General features: G+C 43.6%; 1 protein-coding gene across 2 annotated transcripts; it reads left to right on the plus strand.

The window, feature by feature from the left end:
- The first annotated feature begins 1,459 nt into the window (after positions 1-1,459).
- Positions 1,460-6,774, plus strand: LOC9656873 (probable histidine kinase 6). 2 transcript variants are annotated; one of them, XM_024682698.1, is made up of 13 exons: positions 1,460-2,505; positions 2,578-2,814; positions 2,864-3,033; positions 3,092-3,307; positions 3,363-3,549; positions 3,609-3,660; positions 3,713-3,942; positions 3,999-4,097; positions 4,149-4,792; positions 4,854-5,336; positions 5,401-5,710; positions 5,762-6,058; positions 6,135-6,774. In XM_024682698.1, the coding sequence occupies exons 1-11, from the start codon at positions 2,023-2,025 to the stop codon at positions 5,630-5,632; spliced, it is 3,033 nt and encodes a 1,010-aa protein (XP_024538466.1). In that variant the 5' UTR covers positions 1,460-2,022; the 3' UTR covers positions 5,633-5,710; positions 5,762-6,058; positions 6,135-6,774. The 2 variants fall into 2 exon arrangements, with proteins under 2 accessions (XP_024538466.1, XP_024538467.1); XM_024682699.1 differs by having other exon boundaries at positions 4,857-5,336.
- The last annotated feature ends 13,748 nt before the right edge of the window (positions 6,775-20,522 follow it).

Below are 20,522 nucleotides of genomic sequence, written 5' to 3' on the forward strand. Positions count from 1 at the left end.
AAGAACCCATGATGAATACATGATAGGAAAAACAATTGAGGGTGATAGTTTGTATGTATAAAGGGCACATTTAACTTCCAAAAGAAAGGAGAGACCCCACAACCCACCCAGGGCAGAGAACATTGAGTGCTGGTCTACCTAAAGTGAGGCAAAATACCCTTAGTTCAGCATGCTCAAATATTCTTTAGGTAAATTGTTTCCAAGTTTGTACCAGACTTCCAAAAAGAAGCCCCTTGTACAATTTACATTGTACATGAGATGGAGTATTGCAAGTTGGTGCATATGCATTTAGTTTATCCTTATGTTTTGTTCTTTTTGGAAAATTACATCTGGTTTTTATTTTCCCAAGTTGTGCACTACATTTGTTTTCTGATTTTGTTTTTTTTTTCCATTACTTTATTATTTTTGCAGGCATGTCATGTGCTCCTCTTAAAAGCTGGGCAGAATACTCTCTTTCCTGTTTTGCTTTGAAGGTCTTGGGAGTGTGATGTTGTAACCACCTTGCTTAGACCCGGCTTGCTTTCCTTTTTGCCCCCTCCAAACATTTTTATTAGACTAGCCAACAAAGGGGTATCTGTCTTTTGGATTTCAACTTGCAAAATGCCAAGCTCCACTGATTTAGTTGGAATATGATAGCCCACGAGGCACCATGAGGGAGTGAGGTAATTTTTAGGTCCCATGCTCCTCAATCGGGCACACGTGGACGGAAACAAGTTAGTCACCAAACAAGCTTTGTTATGGACTATATCTCAAAGTCTCTCCTTTAAGGAGAATACTCTGTTCTGGATCAAATCTCAAGGTCTCCTTAAGGATGAGAATGACGTTGTTTTCATCTTAGCAGCAGCAGCAGCTACCGTGTTTGAGATTGGATCCTTTTGGAAAGATCTCATTGAATTTGCTCTCTAATCACAGGTAAAGTGAATCAAATTCTACACATGGGGACAGATCGTGTCATTGAATGTGCTCTCTAATCACAGGTTAACTGAATGTAATCCTACACACGTCTCATGAGGAAAGGTTCAGCTTTTTCTTTGCTTTTGTCGAAATGGGTGACAGATCATGTCGTTCTTTACAAGATCAATGGTTATCAAGCCGAGAAAGTTAGAAAAAGATTAAATGGAAAGAGTTTTCAAATGTAGAAGTTGAGACGAATTGGAAAGCCCACTGATTGGAACAACACACTGAAAGAGAGAAAGGAAGAATCTATCAACATCCAAGGTATATGGTCAAGGACCTCACAATGGATGTGTAATATGTGTAGTTCTAACTGTATGGTTATGGATGACATGACACCCTCCAGCAAAAAAATAAAGTTTTCTAATTTTTTGGCTGACTTTTGCGATAGTAAAGGAGAAAAACACTAGTGGTGGCGGATGACTGCGGCGTAGTGCGGCAGGCCGCGGCATGCCGCGGCGACCGCTGCGGCAGAGCTCATTCCCTTATCCACGGAGAAGAGAGAAGAATGGAGTTTTCACACTGTGGCGCAATGAAAGAAAGACCCTCGCAGCTCTTTCTTTGGCTCTTTTGCTTCTCGGCTTTTCAGGGATTAGGGAAGGCATGTTGAGAGCGCGAATGCGGCGGCGCGCGCCATCGCTGCGGTTAGAGCGCTCCAGGGCGTAGACCGGGTAGGGAAACAGGGTTTCGATGCCGGCGCCAGGCGATCTTGGTGGTGTTTGGTCGGATCTAGCGATATTTCGGGGTGGAATCGGCTTCTTGGCTACCAGGTTCTCGGCAGTGGCCTCGCATTGCGGTCTGTGATGCTCCGGCGGGCCAGCAATCCAGATTAGGGGAAAGAGGAGAGGAAGGAATGCGCGGCGATGGAAGCGCCGGGAATGCTGAGCATTGGAAGGATCTGGAGTGACGAGGAGCGATAAGCGCAGCTCTCTTTATTCCACTGTTTGGGGAAAAGCTGTGGCATATTCGCGTAGATCTATATCGGCCGCCAGGAGCAATTTGGCCTGCGAGCTGGGGGACAAGGAGGACAATGACTCAACTCCAACGAACAGGATCGAGATAGGAACAATGTGTCAAGTTCCAGCCGCGAAGGAGATTTTCAGTCGCTCTTCGATGGATAGCTGCGGCAAACGGGGTGGCAAGGAATTGCCCAATGGGACCAGCTCCGCCACCACCAGCACCAGCACCAGCACGACCACGAACGCCACCGCCGCCGTGGCCAATCAAGGAAGGCTGGCTGTCAGGTGGTGGGTGCCTCCAGCGAGCACTCGCAGCTCGGGATCCAAGAGCAAAGGGCAGAAGATCGGTGAGAAGTGGTATGGAACGCTACTACTTTTGTGGCTGCTCGGGGGGATTTGCGTCTCCATCTGGGTGTACAGGTCCATGAACGCTGGGAACATCAGGCGCCACAGGGAGCTGCTTGACAACATGTGTGACGAGCGAGCGTGGATGCTCCAGGATCAATTCACGGCGAGTATGAACCACGTCAAGGCACTGGCTGCGCTCCTCCGGACATTTCATCTGGGAAAGCAGCCTTCGGTGCTCGACCAGGTTCGTTCTCTTTCATTTTTTTTTTCCTCCGCACTTTTTTCTCTAGCTTACTTCTTTTTTCCCTTTCTATAGGAGACATTTGCTGTCTACACGAAGCGGACGGAATTCGAGAGGCCGTTGATGACTGGGGTGGCGTATGCCCAGCGCCTGTTTCACTCGGAGCGGGAGGCCTTTGAGAGGCGCTATGGCTGGGAGATCAAGACAATGACAACAAAAAAAGTCCAGAGTCCCCAAGCAGAGTACGCGCCAGCCGTTTTTACGCAGAACAGCTTGTCCTATCTAGAGTCCCTCGACATGCTGTCCGGGAAGGCAAGTGCTCCCTTGTTTTGTTTTTAGCTTCTCACACGCGGAGCTGCAGGAAGACTGTGACAACATATTGCGGGCTAGATCATCCGGGAAAGGAGTTTTGACGACTCCAATGAGACTTCTCGAGTCTAACCACCTAGGCATCGTGGTGACTTTCACCGTCTATAAGGAGGATCTGCCCGAAGACGCTTCGGAGGAAGAACGAATTGCTGCAAGTGCCGGGTACTTCTGATTCGGATTGCTTTATAGCATGTGGTGTCTGATATACTTTACCATGCAGCTATGTCGGTGGTGCATTCGACTTCGAATTGCTAGTGACAAACTTGCTAAAGCAACTTGCCGGTAGTCAATCAATCATCGTGAATGTCTATGACGTGACGAACGAATCTAAGCCTCTACTTATGTATGGCCCCGATGCTTACTTGGAAGGGCGTGACGTCCATGTGACGGAACTAGACTTTCGGGATCCTGCAAGAAAGCATGAAATTCGCTGCAGGTAAAAGAGCTTACCATGGCTTTTCTACGGATTGACAGATGCTGTTACTTTTCAGGTTTCACAATCCCCTTCCGATTTCATGGTCGGCTATCACAACTTCAGTGGGAATATTGGTGATCGTGTTTTTGGTGGGTCATATATTGCACGCAGCAATAAATAGGATACAGAAAGTTGAGGAAGATTATCGACGTATGGAAGATTTGAAAGTACTGGCTGAGTCTGCTGATATTGCAAAATCTCAGGTATGATTATATGGCATCTATTTGACCTTATATTCATATGATGACACTTTTTTGTGAAGTTTTTGGCGACTGTTTCCCATGAAATTCGCACCCCAATGAATGGAGTACTAGGTATAGAATTAATTTTTTTATGTACATTTTTCTGAAGTTTTGGTGTACACAGGAATGCTTCAAATGCTTATGGATACAGACCTCGATCCAACACAACGCGACTATGCAGGAACAGCTCACGAAAGCGGGAAGCAGCTCATAAAGCTCATCAACGAGGTTTTGGACCAAGCCAAGATCGAATCTGGACGAATGGAACTCGAAATGGTTCCTTTCGATTTGAGGACCATTCTTGACGACATTCTTTGCTTGTTTTCAGCCGAAATCAAGGATAAGGGAATCGAGGTACGCAAGCTTTTTATTTTATATGACAGCCATCCTGAGGCCTTGTTTAATCCAAGTTGGCTGTCTTCGTTTCGGAAAAAGTACCTGACGTCCTGGTCGGAGATCCTGCTCGCCTACATCAAATTATTACCAACCTTGTTGGCAACTCCGTCAAGGTAAGGAATTTTTTGCGCCGTTTCTGCTGTAGTGATGGCTTCTATGTGCAGTTCACAGAACAGGGCCACATCTTTGTCTGCGTTCATATGGAAGACGAGTTGACCACAGTCTCCAAAGAGGAAGGATTCGACTCGTGCAATACGCTGAGTGGCGTGAAGGCTGCAGACCTCAGGCTTAGCTGGGACAGTTTTAAGAGTTTGGTTGGCGGGCTTGAGGATAGAAACTGTGGCGAGCTTACGGATGTCAGGATCGTGTTCAACGTTGAAGACACAGGGGTTGGGATTCCGCTTCTTGCACAGGATCGTGTTTTCACGCCGTTCATGCAAGCTGACAGTTCTACTTCGAGGAATTATGGTGGCACTGGGATAGGATTGAGCATAAGCAAGTGCTTGGTGGAGTTGATGCAAGGGAGCATGGACTTTGTCAGCCAACCTGGTATCGGAGCTACATTCAGATTCTCGGTAGTGTTCAAAAGAGGGGAAATGAAAATGCCGGAGGCCAGATACCCGCATATAAGTCCAAAGCATTCTCAGATGGCGCGGCTGACGCCGTGCTTGAAGAATATGCGGGCACTTGTTGTTGACGGGAGGCCTGTAAGGTCACAGATAACGAGATACCACTTGCAAAGACTGGGAATGCAAGTTGAAGTCGTAAATGATATACCGTCAGCTTTGTCTGGGGGTGCGAACTCAAGGTAAGATACTCGGTGGTTGTTTGCTTTTGTCCAAACACTGACGGATGCTCTTGTTTTGTAGAAGCCTTGATATGGTGCTTGTCGACAAAGACTCCTGGGGGCCGGGTTCCGGACTCGTGGTTCCTCAAAAGTTGAAGGACGCGGGAGGAAGGTTTAAGAATGCGAAGTTTATCCTACTTGCGGGTTCGGCGATTGATAACGAGCCTCTGAAAACTGCTCCGTCCGGCTTCATTGCTACACATCACAAACCTGTCCGAGCAAGCTCTTTTGCAACTTTCCTGGAGAAAGTTTTCGGCTTTGGCAGTAAAAGATTGAACGGCAGGGAGATTTCGCAGGGGTCGAGGTTGCACAGTCTCTTATCTGGGAAGCAGATATTAGTGGTTGATGACAATAAAGTCAACAGGCGAGTTGCTGCCGGTGCTCTCACCAAGTATGGTGCTCGCGTTGAATGTGTCGAGAGTGGCAAAGCAGCGATTGCAAGACTTCAGCCCTCCCACGAGTTTGATGCATGCTTTATGGACGTGCAAATGCCCGAGATGGACGGGTGGGTAGTATTTCATTTTCCTGTTTGTCGTAAATGACGTCTTGTGTCCTTTACTCTTGTGCAGCTTTGAAGCAACTAGAAAGATTCGGGAAGCTGAGGGACACGATTGCAAGTGTCGCCTCCCTATTCTGGCAATGACAGCGGACCTCATCCAGGCCACCCGGGACGAATGCACCAAGTGTGGTATGGATGGTTACGTATCGAAACCGTTTGAAGAGGAGCAGCTTTACAAGGCCGTCGCCAAGTACTTCGAGTCTTCGGCAAAACCGAATGCTCTCAAAGGCAAAAGCGAATGATCTCAAAGGGCCTTGAGGTGCAGCAGGCTTTGGAGAAAAGCTAATGATTTTGACGCCATACCGGGCGACAGGGTGGAGGTAAAAAGTGTGAGCACTCCCACTGGAATGAGTCTAATCGTTCGTTTACAGAATCTCCTCGGGTAGTTTCCTGCTCTGGAGCAGGATACTCGAAGCGATGACAACATCAAGGTGAAGTCTACGTAGGGATTTGTATATTCTATTGACGTGATTTCCAGTGCACAACCAAAGAACTGTAGGGAATGCACTGAGGCAGCAATTGCGCGAGTGTATATACTCCAATAACATACCGGTTTTGGCGTCTCAATTCTCGTCTAGTTCTACACAGGAAGTGGGCTTCAAAGCTGTCCGGGTACTCTGTACACCAAGACTCAAGTTTGACGACTCTACCTGACCCGCAAGCAACAGGTACCCTCCGCTACTGTGATCTAGAAAATACTTCGCAGCTTGAACAGCTTGAGAAACCTGACTCTAGCTCTTACAGGGTCCCAGCAAGCACGTCCATTCCAGAGCAGTGGGAACGATGGTGGAGAGAAGCTCTTGTGCATCACTCGGATGTCCGGCACGGCAGGAGTGGTCGAGCATGCAGCAGTAGTGGTGCTTGTTGGGCGACACTCCAAAGTCCACGCTCACTGACCCAAAATGGTCTCTGTCGTGAAGCAACATCCCTTCGTAACTACAGGCAACCAGAACAGAACTGAAGTTGATATCATCCGGCAGGTTGGCAACTTTGAGCTCGGCAAAGAGATCAAAAGCTTCGGTGGTGTGGCCATTTTGGGCGTAGGCAGCGAGCAGGGAATTCCAGGAACAGATACGAGGCTCGGGTGCCCAGCAGAAGTTCTGTGCAGCAAGGCCGAGGTGGCCGTTCCGAGCATCCGTCATGGCAGTCCACAAGACAAAAGTCTCCGGCATTGGAAGAAGCAGACGTACGCCGAGAGCATCGCGTTCCAGCTGGTGGAGTCCCGCTGCGGCATTCCATCGAAGATTTCCCGGGAGAGAAAGAGCCCAGCTTGCGTTAAAGAATGCCAGCTCAAGATGTGGGGATCGTTGTGGCATATTCTCTAGCATATTTCTAGCTTCAATGCACAATCATCACTCTCCACGAGCTGGAGTTGCCATGAAAAGCATATTCCGTGCTGCCACTCATTCCACGAGGACGGGAGGTCTTTTGATCGGCATGCTATGAGGTGCCTCTATTTTGTTGTCCACTGGATTTTATGGGATAGAGGATCTAATCAAGCAGCGGAATGGCTGGGTGATTGATTTGGTGGCAAGAGGCATCACTAGGAATATGATTAAGCATGGGACTGGATGTGCTTGCTCTCACTTGCTGCAATGAGATTGGCATTGATGTAGCATTGAACGCAAAGGCATTTGTATTGTCACATTATTTAGTCAAGAAAACTTTGGGAATGTGGGCAAGTAGCAAATTGAGTAAAACAAAATAATAACATTGGTCCTTTATTCTGTATTTTGTCCTTTCCGACTATATTTATATAAATCAAGTGTAATAACTAAATTTATGAGCTATATTTTATTTCTTCTTTGGCTCACCTTTAATCTGAAAACTTTTGTAGGCTAAAATTTCACTGTAGTTTCAATTTTAACATATAATTATTCTTTCAAGTAAAAGCTAAATGAGATTTTATTGATACTCTTGATATTGAAACAATGAAATTTAAACAACTTAATGATTCAAATGAAATATGAGGTTAGCAATTTGAAACAATTTATGAGCCTTTCAAAAATAAAATATCAACTATTATTCTTAATCATTATGTTGGTAATAATAATGGAAGTATGGTAAGAGGGGTGATTTTCACAGATCATGTCATAGTGCAACTATAAGTATAACTCCTGCTAATAAAGTAAAATTATCAGCAATTTATCATAATTTTGATGGAAATGAGAATTTCTCAAAATTCATTCTAAATGATATTATCTCAAATCAAAATGGCTATGTTAAATTAGAAAATTAATATAAAATAAGAGTAGTTTTTTATCTGATTAGTTCAAAAAATGTTGAAAATAAAAATATTAACATATTTATATTACTTTATTTTTATTAAAATAATTTAATAATGATAAAATTCAACATCTTTATAAAATACATTCATTCAACATTTTTCTGATTTAATTCCATTCAATGTTTAAATTCTATTTATCATTTATGATGAGATACATAAAATGTTTCTTTCATATTTAAGTTTTATACATAGTGTATTAACTTAATTTTGAATTACCTTTAACTATTAGGAGATAGATATTTTATATATTACATATATAAAAACTTTATTCCCTAAGAAAAGGAAAATGATTTTAAATTGTTTTTAGTATGGACATTTTTTAATTTCTTGATATATATACATTTGATTATATTTAATCATCAAAAAAGTGAGATGAAAAAAATTATGTTAAATGACAGAATTAAAATTTATAATGGTTTATACATCAATTCACTTGTTTAAATACAAGAAAAAATTTATATAATACTATTTAATTTAATTTATAATTAGAAGTGATAGATTAAGTTTTCTCAAAAAAAGAGTATTTCAATTTTTATATGCTTAAAACAACTTGTATTAAAAGAAATAAACTAGTGATATAAAACTGGGAATAAAAAATGTTTTGATTGCAAATATATTAAACACTTACACCATCAATAAAAATTTAATAATATTTTTAATTAAAATTTTGTAAACTATGTATGGTAGAAATAATTAAAAGCTTACCCCTTATCATCAAGTCAAATACTAGTAATAATTTGAATAAATAAACTTACCTACATATATTAATTAGTGTGAGGTCCATGCCACATACTATTATTAGAATAATGGGATTTTAATAGGTGTCTGATTAATTTCAATCTGAACCACTTGCTCTTAAAGGTTTTGGGCTAATTGAATATACAAATTTTTATATTCTATATACTCATATTGGTGGAAATAAAGGGCTATTACCAAAGAGTGATTGAATTTGTGTTTTTGGTTTAGATTTAACTTTTGCATTGTTTAGAGTTCTTTTGTTTTCATTTCTTATTTTTCTCTTTTCTTTTTATTTTCATTCAACTTCTTGGTAAAATATTATACCTTTTGCAATAGCCTCCTTTTCCTCTTCATCTAACTCTAGAGCAACAATTGGTGTAATGTAGTTATAATTTATCAATCAAATTTAGTTGCATATGGCTAAATTTCTTCCATAGGAATTCTAAGGATGACGTATATTATTGGTTCAATAATTTTATAGTGATTGCCACATGTCATTCTTAGGATAATACTTGGCATCTGAATGAGTTTCTTATATGTCTTTAAGAGACAGCATTGCAATGGTATAATGGTTTAAACATAACCACTCATGCAAATTAGAGTCTTTTCTTAGCTACCATTGTACCATTGCAATTTTGTCCTTTTGGAGATATAAGAAACTCATATATGCTAAATATCATCCCAAAAATGATAAGTGGCAATCATTATAAATGATTGAACCAATGATACACATCATCTTTAGAATTCCTATAGAATAAATTATTCCTAGGACTCCAATTTGAGTTTGCTTTCCAGCAATTGCATTATCCCAATCAAAGTTTGTTGAGTTAGTTATACAATTTAGTGTTTGATTCTAGAGTCTGTTGTTTCACAATAGATTAAGTTATGTAATGGTTAACACTTTATCAAAATCTTGTAAGACTTGTATATACACATGCCATAGCCATCCTAGGGGTTCACTTTGCACTAGTTCATCTAGTATTCACTTTCTAAATTTAGTTTTATAACAAGAGGTCCTTATTGTCCTCTCCGTATTATTGATATGGGTTTGAAACTATCTTTTATTGCTTAATTTATTGCCATACATTATTATCTATATTTGCATCATGTAGTAGAATCAATGTTCATTCTTTATAGCAACCATTACTGTAGCGCACCTTATTTCTCTCCTCTTAAGCCAACTGGAAAAGGGGCAATTACTTGATGAGAGAGCTCTTAGTGGCTATTTTATCCCCATTTGTAGCGCACCTTATCTCTCTCCCCTTAAGCCAACTGGAAAAGGGGCAATTGCTTGATGAGAGAGCCCTTAGTGGCTATTTTATCCCCATTTATCCCCCAAGGTTCCAAGGATCTATGGTGACAGTATATCCAAATCTCATCCCATGATCACATGTGCTACACTCACCCCACCTTCAGAGATGTTAATGTCTTCATTGACTATTGCCTAACAACCCCTACTGAGCCAAGGGGAACCAACACCTTCATTTCCACACTCAATCTACCAATCCTTCCATTGTGTAGACCAGCTCAATCTACCAATCCTTCCATTGTGTAGACCAGCTATTCCATGTGAGGCAACTAGTCATCCACCCGTACCGCAGTCCCACGGTGGATACCTTCGTCCGTGGATACTCTAAACAAGAGGAAGGACGTACGCATGGATACCCAATATGTACGATTTCAAATTTAGGGGTAGGAATATACCTTGCTCAAGGGTATATTATATTTTTAAGTAACCACTAATCAATAGGAATCAAACCCGTGCCATTTGCTCCGATACCAACTGTAGCGCACCTTATCTCTCTCCCCTTAAGCCAACTGGAAAAGGGGTAATTGCTTGATGAGAGAGCCCTTAGTGGATATTTTATCCCCATTTATCCCTCAAGGTTCCAAGGATCCACGGTGACAATATATCTAAATCTCATCCCATGATCACATGCGCTACAATTACACACATGTGTATATATAAGATAAGATGGAGTTTGTTGTGAGTGTGGGTGATTTTGAATTTGAGCTTCAATCATTACGAGTGTTGCCAATTAAAATTTTGACCTCATCCTTAATATAGATTGATTACAATTACAGATTGATTACAATTACATATAGATTGATCATGCCAAGTGTGACTTTGAAGCCCTTATTTCATACTTTTTTATATTTCTTCCATTCCTTTCATTTTTATATTTTTACCTTTGTTTCCATCATTTTTATCTCCCATTACTTCCTATTATGTTTTTTTTGCATTCTTTTATTTCCTTTCTAAATCCTTTATATAGTCTTTAGGTTGATTAGTTTAAGTAAGAGTATGTTAATTTCTTTGACTTTGATCTGTTATTTGAGGCCAAGATTGCAATCTATCATCTTATTCCAATTAAGAATGCTTATTCCATCAATGTTCTTATTTAATATTGGTCACCAAAGGAGATTAAGATCTTATGAACAAATCTTTAAAAGATATTGGAGAAATGTGTTATTTCAAAACCTTAAAGTCCTTAAGTGTGTGAACTTCATTTTGTGATAGAGGTTAATTAGAGTACTTGATTCTACATTGACTATCATCCATTAAATAATGTGACAATCTCGGATATGTACCTACTTCCTTATATATTGCCAATCTTTTAGATTGTTTAGTTATATATCATATTATGAGCGCATTCACCAAGTTAAATTTTACTTTTGCTTATTGGCTAAAGAGGATATTCCCAAAATTGTTTTCCATACACCATTTGGTTTGTATGAGTTTTTAATGATGCTATTCAGGTTGAACATTACTCCATTGATTTTTTAGCAAATGATGGATGAAGTTCTTTATGATATGTCAAGATTACCAACTTCATTGATAATATCTTTATCCACTCAAAGGGGATATTGAGAAGAGCACATCTATGATGTTCATAAAGTGTTGAATTGGTTGTAAAAAGTTAATTTGAAATTGAAGTGGTAAAAATGTATATTTAGGACCAAGGATATAATTTGTTTTAAATACTACATTTCTTAGGAAGTTTTGCAAATTGATCTTAATAAACTTGTGGTTGTTTTTAAGTTTCTTACTTTGAAATATGTGAACAATATGCAACACTTTCTCAGAAAAGTGAAATATCTTAATTGTTTTACTGATTATTTTTCTAATTGTATTTCACTATTACAAATGTTGTTAAAGTTATTAACATTGTCTTTTATCTTGTTTGAGGATTGTTAAGGATTTGTAAATCTTAAAGAGATGTTGATAGTTGTACTATTTAGTGGCTTTGAAACTTTAAATATATAACTTCAAGGTTGTTTGTTATTCAGGGAGTTCTATAATTCATGTTGAAGCCTTTTTTCAAGCTCCTCTCCCTTTTTCATTCTCTTTCATATTCTTATTGTTCTAGTATTAATGAATTTTCTAAATGAGGATTTTGTGCCATTAGCAATTGTTATACTTGATATTTAGTATCCACAAGGTGCAGAACTAAATTTACATTCTCTTGACGAGGTTCATAAGGCTCAAAAGTTTGAGTTATTTTGTGCTAGATTTGAAAATCTTACATCATTTGCTAATAACTTGTTATTTTGGCTACATTCTCAATATCATCTTAAGAACAACTTTCTTTATATTATGAGGATTAATCATTTATGGTTTGTGGTGTCTTTGATCTTTATTCTATGCTTTCTTTATGTTTAACATGACTTTTCTATTCTAGGGGTGTACATAAGACATCGTCATTTGATTGAGGTATTTCTATTGGTTGGAGATGCAATGTGAATAGTTTGGTAGAATAGTTTATTCAGGCCTTCAAAGGGATAATTTCAAAGTTTATAAACTTTCAACATTTGAATTGAGATGGTTATTTGCCATCTTTTTGGTATGTATATATCATGGGGTTATAGAGTTATTATCGCAAATGTAACTTCGGGTATCAAAAGTTATCTGTCAGCCAGTTTTTACGGACACTCTTTCTTTACTACCACGACGGTAGGAGGTTAGTATTGCTAGACCCTTTATCAGCCCCTTTTGTGCTAGTGGAGTTAACTAGGCATTTCGAGTGTACTTAGATTAGATGAGCATAAGGACAGAATTCCTACATGTTATTAGCTAAGCATATTTAGCCCGGTAAGGAGTTCCTGTCTCGTTATGTCTTGCACTTGCTAGTGACAAGACTCCTCGCATATTGAGACTAGTCCCTTAATATCACTGGATGATAGTTTACCGTGTCTGCCAAACACCTTCGTTATCATGCCCTTTGTATTAGTCTCATTTCGGTCCTAAATGCTATTTATGGAAAGTGTCTAGATTTGCTCATTTGGCATATCTACAGGATGTAGAAATTGTCCTTAAATACAATTGTGTTTGTCCCGTGTCCAAATTCACAATCTAAGCAGAACCCCTCCTACATGTAGCTTTCGAGCTTGTCCTAGAAACTAACTCTTCATACTAAAGGAGGCTTGGGGTGAAATCCCAAGCGTGTGTTCCTCAAGGGCCGGGGGGGGGGGGGGGGAAAAAAATGTGGGGGAATAAAGGGGGAGGAAAAAGGGTAAGCAGGGGCAAAAAAGGGAACAAAAGAGAGGGGGGAAAAACGGGCAAAAGGGAGAAACAAAAGGGAGGGAGAAAAGGGTCAAAAAAAAAAAGGGGGGGGTGGGGGGGCAAAAAGAAAAAATGAAAGAAAAGAAAAAAACAAGGAAAGGGTGGAGAAGGGGTGAAAAACGAAACGGGAAAAAAAAAGGAGGGGGGGGGGAAAATCTACAAGGGGGGGGACAGACAAATCCGGGGGGGGGGGGGGGGAGGGGGGTTCAAAATGTATAGTAGGGATAGTGGGTAGGTTGGGCATGACTGACTAACCTGAGGCATAGTCTAGCTCTTGCTTGTGTGCCTGTCCTTGTTCTGCGTCCGGCTTGGGTCTAGGACCTTGTTCTGCGTCCGGCTTGGGTCTAGGCCTAAGTTCCACACCATGCTAGCTAGTAGAGTACCCATGTCCTCGCGTTAGGCCAACAGTATGCCGAAATAGTGCCAGATTCCGTTTGGCTCCATTTTTGTCGCGAATGTGACTTTGGGTATCGAAAGTTACTGTAAGCAACTATATTTTCCTTTTTACTTTAGTCACTTAACTGCACCTCGGACCACTTGGAGGAGTCTCATTCACAACCTCCATAAGTCCCAGTTAGGACTTGGGGCTTGCCAGCCTTGAGAATGGCATCCATGCCACTCAACCTTTGCACTTGGTCCAAGTGCTCCACGTGTCCGATCCCATGACCGACACCCCAAGGTACCACCGATATACCAGCCCGTTACGCTAGGCCATGCCCATTCACCTTGGTCACACCGGTGGTCTAACACCACTGCATCATAATCCCGTCTCTCAAAGACTAGGCCATCCATCCATGAGCGATCATCCCAGATCTACTCCTTAGCATCCTTAGGATGCCCGCAGACATGGGGAATAGCCTTCCCCAACAACTCTTTTCCAGTCCCCACCAAGTCCCTTTTAGTCCATGGCCATGTTCACCAACACTACCACTGGATCAAGGCCCGCAGGCCTGACCACTAAGTCCCATTATCCTTTGGGACTTCCTCACCATGTGACCGTATCCTTGGTCACTACATTAGAGGCCTACTCCTCTTCCCTTTCACTGTTTGGGACTTTGGGACAACATTTCGAAATACCGTGGCCTTACGCAAGCCTCATGGGTACTCTCCCCGCCTTTCACCTTTAGGTGCTCTAGCCATGGGCTTAGAGCGAGGTTTCGTTGAGCCACGACAGGTATCCAAGTAGGTAGTGCCACCCACACTTGGACTGGGAGCATCGGCCAGTCGATCTCCCGGGGGAACTAGAGCCGGCTTTTGAACACTTCACCAAGCTACCCCGCTTGTCGGCTTGTGTTCACTCTAGTCTTGGACTTCCCAGTGGGCAGCTCATCACCCAACACTGGGTCCGGCCTTCCTGGGCCAAACTGGCCTTTCTTGGCCAAACTGGCTCCACTGCAGTCCTCCCCATTACTATACTTTTGGAGCTCACCAAACCCCCCAGGGTCTGGGAGACAAACGCTTTGGGCTTTCACCCTCTCAGACTCGGACTCGGACTCGGACTCGGACTCGGACTCGGACTCGGGCTCGGTCTCGGGCTCGGCCTCGGTCTCGGTCTCGATCCCAATCTCGGTCTCGGTCCCGGTCTCGGTCCCGGTCTCGGTCTCGGTCTCGGTCTCGACTTCGGACTCCATCTCGGGTCCATCTCGGACTCCATCTTGGACTCCATCTCAGGTCCATCTCGGACTCCATCTCGTGTCCATCTTGGGTCCATCTCGGACTCCATCTCGGGTCCATATTGGACTCCATCTCGGGTCCATCTCGGACTCCATCTTGGGCTCCATTTTGGGTCCATCTCAGGTCCACCTCGGACTCCACATCGGACTCCATCTCGGGTCCATCTCGGACTCCATCTCGGGTCCGTCTCGGACTCAATCTCGGATCCATCTCGGACTCCATCTCGGGTCCACCTCGGACTCCACATCGGACTCCATCTCGGGTCCATCTCGGACTCCATCTCGGGTCCGTCTCGGACTCAATCTCGGATCCATCTCGGACTCCATCTCGGGTCCACCTCGGACTCCACATCGGACTCCATCTCGGGTCCATCTCGGACTCCATCTCGGGTCCGTCTCGGACTCAATCTCGGATCCATCTCGGACTCCATCTTGGGTCCACCTTGGACTCCACCTCGGACTCCATCTCAAGGTCCTTCTCAGACTCCATCTCAGGGTCCTTCTCGAACTCCACTTCGGGCTCCAACTCGGGTCCATCTCGGACTCCACTTCGGACTCCAACTCAGGTCCATCTCGGACTCCAACTTGGGTCTATCTCGGACACTTCCACGTGTCATGTGTTGGTCCTTTTGGGTCCCTTTTTGGAGCCTCGCTTATTGCTCGCTTCGTGCTCGTTCCTCGAGCACTTTGTTGGGAGTTCCACTCCCGCTCTCAACCTTTCAAGTCGGAGCTTTTAGTCCAAACTTGTTACGCTCGTTTGGTTTTCGCTTTGGCCACCACCACATGGCACCCTTCCGGCTCCACTTTGGGGCCTAGGGATTTTGTGTCTCACAACTCCACCACCCATAGACGAAGTTCGATGTCCTCATCGAACGATAAACTATTTTATGAAGTAATACCAACTTGTATTACCATTCCCATCCTTGGCCCCTTGCCAATACTTGTCAATGGTCGAATATTGAAGGCTCATCATGCCTTCCCCATCCTCTAAGGAGTATAGTCTCTCCAACTTAGAGACTGATTGGACCATTTGTGGTGGTTCTCTCCTTTCACTGGTTTAGTTCTCATTAAACTTGTTAGAGACACCTTTTCTAACACAATCCCATTACTCATTCTCGAGTGGCCTCACTTTCCATCGATATAACCCTTGCACTTTGGAACTTTTAATTCTGACTTCTTGAAGTCAATTTTTTGGGTGCCTTCGACACCTTGCATTGCACATATTGTGCAACTCCACTTTCTCATCCTAGAAGTTCTCTACTTGAGGGCACCATCATCCTTTGTTCGATTTCATGCCACCTTTGGCATTAAGTTCCAGTTATCATATTTTGTGCTAGGGCTGTCCACGGCCCTATCATTTGGCTACCTTACTGCTCCCACCTTTGGAGCTTCCGCTTTCGCCAAATCGGAGCAATTGAGAATCCATCCTTGGGAACACATTGCCTTTCCGACAATCCGTTAGCACCCAACACCTTAGTGTTCTTGGCCTAACTTTGCCATTTGGATTCTTTCCCATGATTCCTATGGCTCTTTACTTAGCCACAGTCTTTTGCTCCTATCCTTGATTGTTGCACTCAGCAACATAGGATCGCTACCTCCATTTTCGAGGTATCCTTTCGGTTCTATAGCAAAGACTCTTCTTTGCCAAGTCCGAAGGGTGTTCACCCCTAGTACGTCTCTTTAGCATCTTTTGCTGTGGGCTTTATCCATGGCCCAACTTCATGACCCTCCCAGGGGTCTCTTATAGAGACTACTTTCCTCGGACTCACTATGCCATCGCATTGACATATCTCATTTCCCTTAAGTGCTCTTCCCTCTTGGTCATCTTGACCAAGCCACACCATCTTAAATAGTTCAAATCAACATTTTGAACTAGGAACTTCATTCCTTAGCCAACCAAGGACCTTGTCCTTATTTGGCCATAAGATCACCTAGTGATCTCACCTCAGCACCTTAATAGAGTTGCCAAGAGGTACTTGGTCTTCTAGACCTTCAAGTTGTTGACCATAACCCCGGGGGCATCCCCCACGCTTGGCAGTGCACCCAAGCCAGCCCTTACGGCCAAGGGTCCATAGCAACTGAGATTAGGTGTCCCCATCTCACTCACCACGTCCTTGGTGCCACTTGCACCAAAGCGTTCAAGTTAGATATGCCGAGCTTTCACACTAAACAATCTAACTGTGCATCACGACTCTGAGGCATCCCTCGCTTGGCGGTGTGCCCAAACCAGTCTCCCCACTGAGAGTCCATAACCACAAATATGAGTGTCCTCATATTCCAAACCATCACCATGCCCTAATGATTTGGGACTCGAACCCAAGCACGGGTCGGGACTCGAACCCAACCTCCGTATATGCATCTACGGACGGCATCACACAAGATGCCTAGCGTGACTCCCCACGCCGGTGCACCAACCTATATTTAAAGTGCGCTACAGATCACAGCTTAGGAACCTAGTTCCTCCACACTGCCAAGTCCTCTCACTTGACATGTCTGTGATCATGTATAGACTCCTTCATGCTTGGCCCCATAGGCCACCCTTTTTGAAGTTAGCACCTTCAACTAGGGTATTTGTTCCCCCCGACTTGTTAATCTCACTTAGCAAGTCATCTAGCCACCGTAACATGGTTCCTGCATAAGCGTGAAAGTCCTTAACCATTGACTTTCGTTCAAAGCCCTCTCTTTGAACACTCGGGAACTACTTTCCCAACCTTGATAGCCTCGCCTCATGGCAAACTTCAAGACTATGCTTCTGCTGCGCCACTCTGATTTCACGCATTCTATGAACCATTTACACTTGGCTTTCTAGGTATCTAGTTACCTAGAATTGTTTTTTTTTTTTGGGAACCTTTCGAAGGAACTCTGTCCCTTTAGCTTGCCAATGCCTCTCCTTTCGTAAGCTTTCCAATTGCCATATAGTCTAACATGGACAATCCCATGTTTTTGACTCTCCATGGCATCCCGGTTACTAGTAACAACATGCTTGAGTGCCCACTTGATTTTCCACTCCCAACTTGCATAACCACCCTTGGTCATGCCTGTCAATTCCTATGGTTCAGTTCTATCCCTTTACTACTTGCTTTTGGCTTCACACCTTTCCTTCGGTCATTCTCCTCCAAATTAGGAGGATAGCTTTGCACTTTCTATCATGCCTTGGCAAGTATTCATAGGGATGAACCTACCCGACAGCCTAGGGAGTGGTTTCTCAATTTGGGTATACTCACCTTGTAATCCCACACACTGGGATTACCGTTGCTACTTATGGGCCTTTATATGCCTATCACTAGCCTTGCTAAAATCCCTCTTTGGCTTTGTCCAATTTGGGTAGACGGACTTCTCCCGTTTCCACAACCTTGGACATTTGGATAGCACCTCCTATCCTTCATTAGCTAGGGACTTTGTCCCTTGGGCATTATCCATTGCCCTCATGACACCAAACATCACCTTCTAGTGTTCTAGAGTGCTTGGGTGTCCCAATGATGGCCTCTTTGGCAATGAGCATTCCCTTTACGACATTGACTTACTATTTCGCAGCATAAGCAATTTATCCCTCATAAGGGTATATCTAACTTCTTTATCCCAATAAGAAGTCTTAGGTAGTTGCCTTCTACCCGTTTAACAAATTATTTTGCCCCTTTTGTTTAATTGCCTCATAGTTGTCAAGTCCTACAACTCATTGCTGGTGTTTCCACACCTCCATCATTATCTGGGTCACCACACTCTAACCGCATGCTTTCTAGCTTAAGCTATGCCATTCCTATTTCCATTGGGATTCCTTTGGACGGAGTTCTCATGAACCCGCCAACTTGACCTCAAGGTAGCACGCCTTAGCACCTTCGGCTCCACGAGCCTATCCTTATAACACTATTTATTAATGTTTAGGTCTTTGCCAAGACCAATATAGTTGTTCCTCATGCTAACTATTCGTTAGCACCGCACCATAGTGTTTGCACCCAACTCTAGGCCAAAGTTGCTTTCTTCTGGGAACATCTTTCCCACGACTTTAATATAGCACATTCTGCCATCAATGAGATACTCACTGTTCTCATACTTGGATCTTATGATCCTCCCCATACCTCATGGGGCACCATACACCTCCATCCAAATGCTTCAACCAATCCCTTAGGACCATTCCCTGACTCCACTTGAGTCATCCAGCATTTTAGACTTTGCTAATCCAACGACCTGCGAGGTTTTAGTCTTCGAGGTGTCAACTCGCTGGAATACAACTTCTTGTATTCAGGTCCTGCTCACAAGGACCATCTTTGCAAGTGTTCCTCCGACACTTGATTTGTTCTCTTGGGGCAACCTTTTGCCCCTTAGGACCACTTGTTTATGTGATGAGAATACCAACTCATCCTCTGAGTACACCCCCAACTCCTTGGGTTGTTCCAGCATTTATTAGAGGTAGCCCCGGCTACTATTTCAAGGACTTGTGTCCTCTTCTGTATTTGACCTCCCATGGTCATCAATTCTGGTCTCAAAGTTATGAGCACCAGCCTCAACTATATGAGGGTAATCTTGTGACTCCTTTATTGTTTTGGAGTCTACATCTTTCCCGTGATCCCAACTATAATTGTTTACCACAACTATGTTAGCCCGTTTGCTATGTCAAACACTCATCTGGATCACATCCTCAGCTCTCTGAGGAAACCTTATACTATTCCCAATATCCCAAAGTTGTTCCATTATTGGCCCTTTTCTATCCACCACCTTGTCTACAAGTTCCCACATGAACTGTAATGGAGAGCCATGTCTTCCTGACCTGCTACTCCTCAAGGATAGGCCCACTCCTCGGACCTACCGATGCCAACACCAGTGGTGATATACTTGAGCACCAATAAAAGTCGAACTAAGGAACAGCTCCGATACCAAATGTAAACGACTAATTTTTCCTTTTTACTTTAGTCACTTAACTGCACCTCCGACCACTTGGAGGAGTCTCATTCACAACCTCCATAAGTCCCAGTTAGGACTTGGGGCTTGCCAGCCTTGAGAATGGCATCCATGCTACTCAACCTTTGCACTTGGTCCAAGTGCTCCAGGTGTCCGATCCCATGACCGACACCCCAAGGTACCACCGACATACCAGCCCGTTACGCTAGGCCATGCCCATTCACCTTGGTCACACCGGTGGTCTAACGCCACTGCATCATAATCCCGTCTCTCAAAGACTGGGCCATCCATCCATGAGCGATCATCCCAGATCTACTCCTTAGCATCCTTAGGATGCCCGCAGACATGGGGAATAGCCTTCCCCAACAACTCTTTTCCAGTCCCCACCAAGTCCCTTTTAGTCCATGGCCGTGTTCACCAACACTGCCACTGGATCAAGGCCCGTAGGCTTGACCGCTAAGTCCCACTATCCTTTGGGACTTCCTCACCATGTGACCGTATCCTTGGTCACTACATTAGAGGCCTACTCCTCTTCCCTTTCACCGTTTGGGACTTTGGGACAACATTTCGAAACACCGTGGCCTTACGCAAGCCTCATGGGTACTCTCCCCGCCTTTCACCTTTAGGTGCTCTAACCATGGGCTTAGAGCAAGGTTCTGTTGAGCCACGACAGGTATCCAAGTAGGTAGTGCCACCCACACTTGGACTGGGAGCATCGGCCAGTCGATCTCCCGGGGGAACTAGAGCCGGCTCTTGAACACTTCACCAAGCTACCCCACTTGTCGGCTTGTGTTCACTCTAGTCTTGGACTTCCCAGTGGGCAGCTCATCACCCAACACTAGGTCCGGCCTTCTTGGGCCAAACTGGCCTTTCCTGGCCAAACTGGCTCCACTGCAGTCCTCCCCCTTACTATACTTTTGGAGCTCAGCAAACCCCTCAGGGTCTGGGAGACGAACGCTTTGGGCTTTCACCCT

Source organism: Selaginella moellendorffii, unplaced genomic scaffold, assembly GCF_000143415.4.
Source record: "Selaginella moellendorffii unplaced genomic scaffold, v1.0 SELMOscaffold_35, whole genome shotgun sequence".
Lineage (NCBI taxonomy): Eukaryota > Viridiplantae > Streptophyta > Lycopodiopsida > Selaginellales > Selaginellaceae > Selaginella > Selaginella moellendorffii.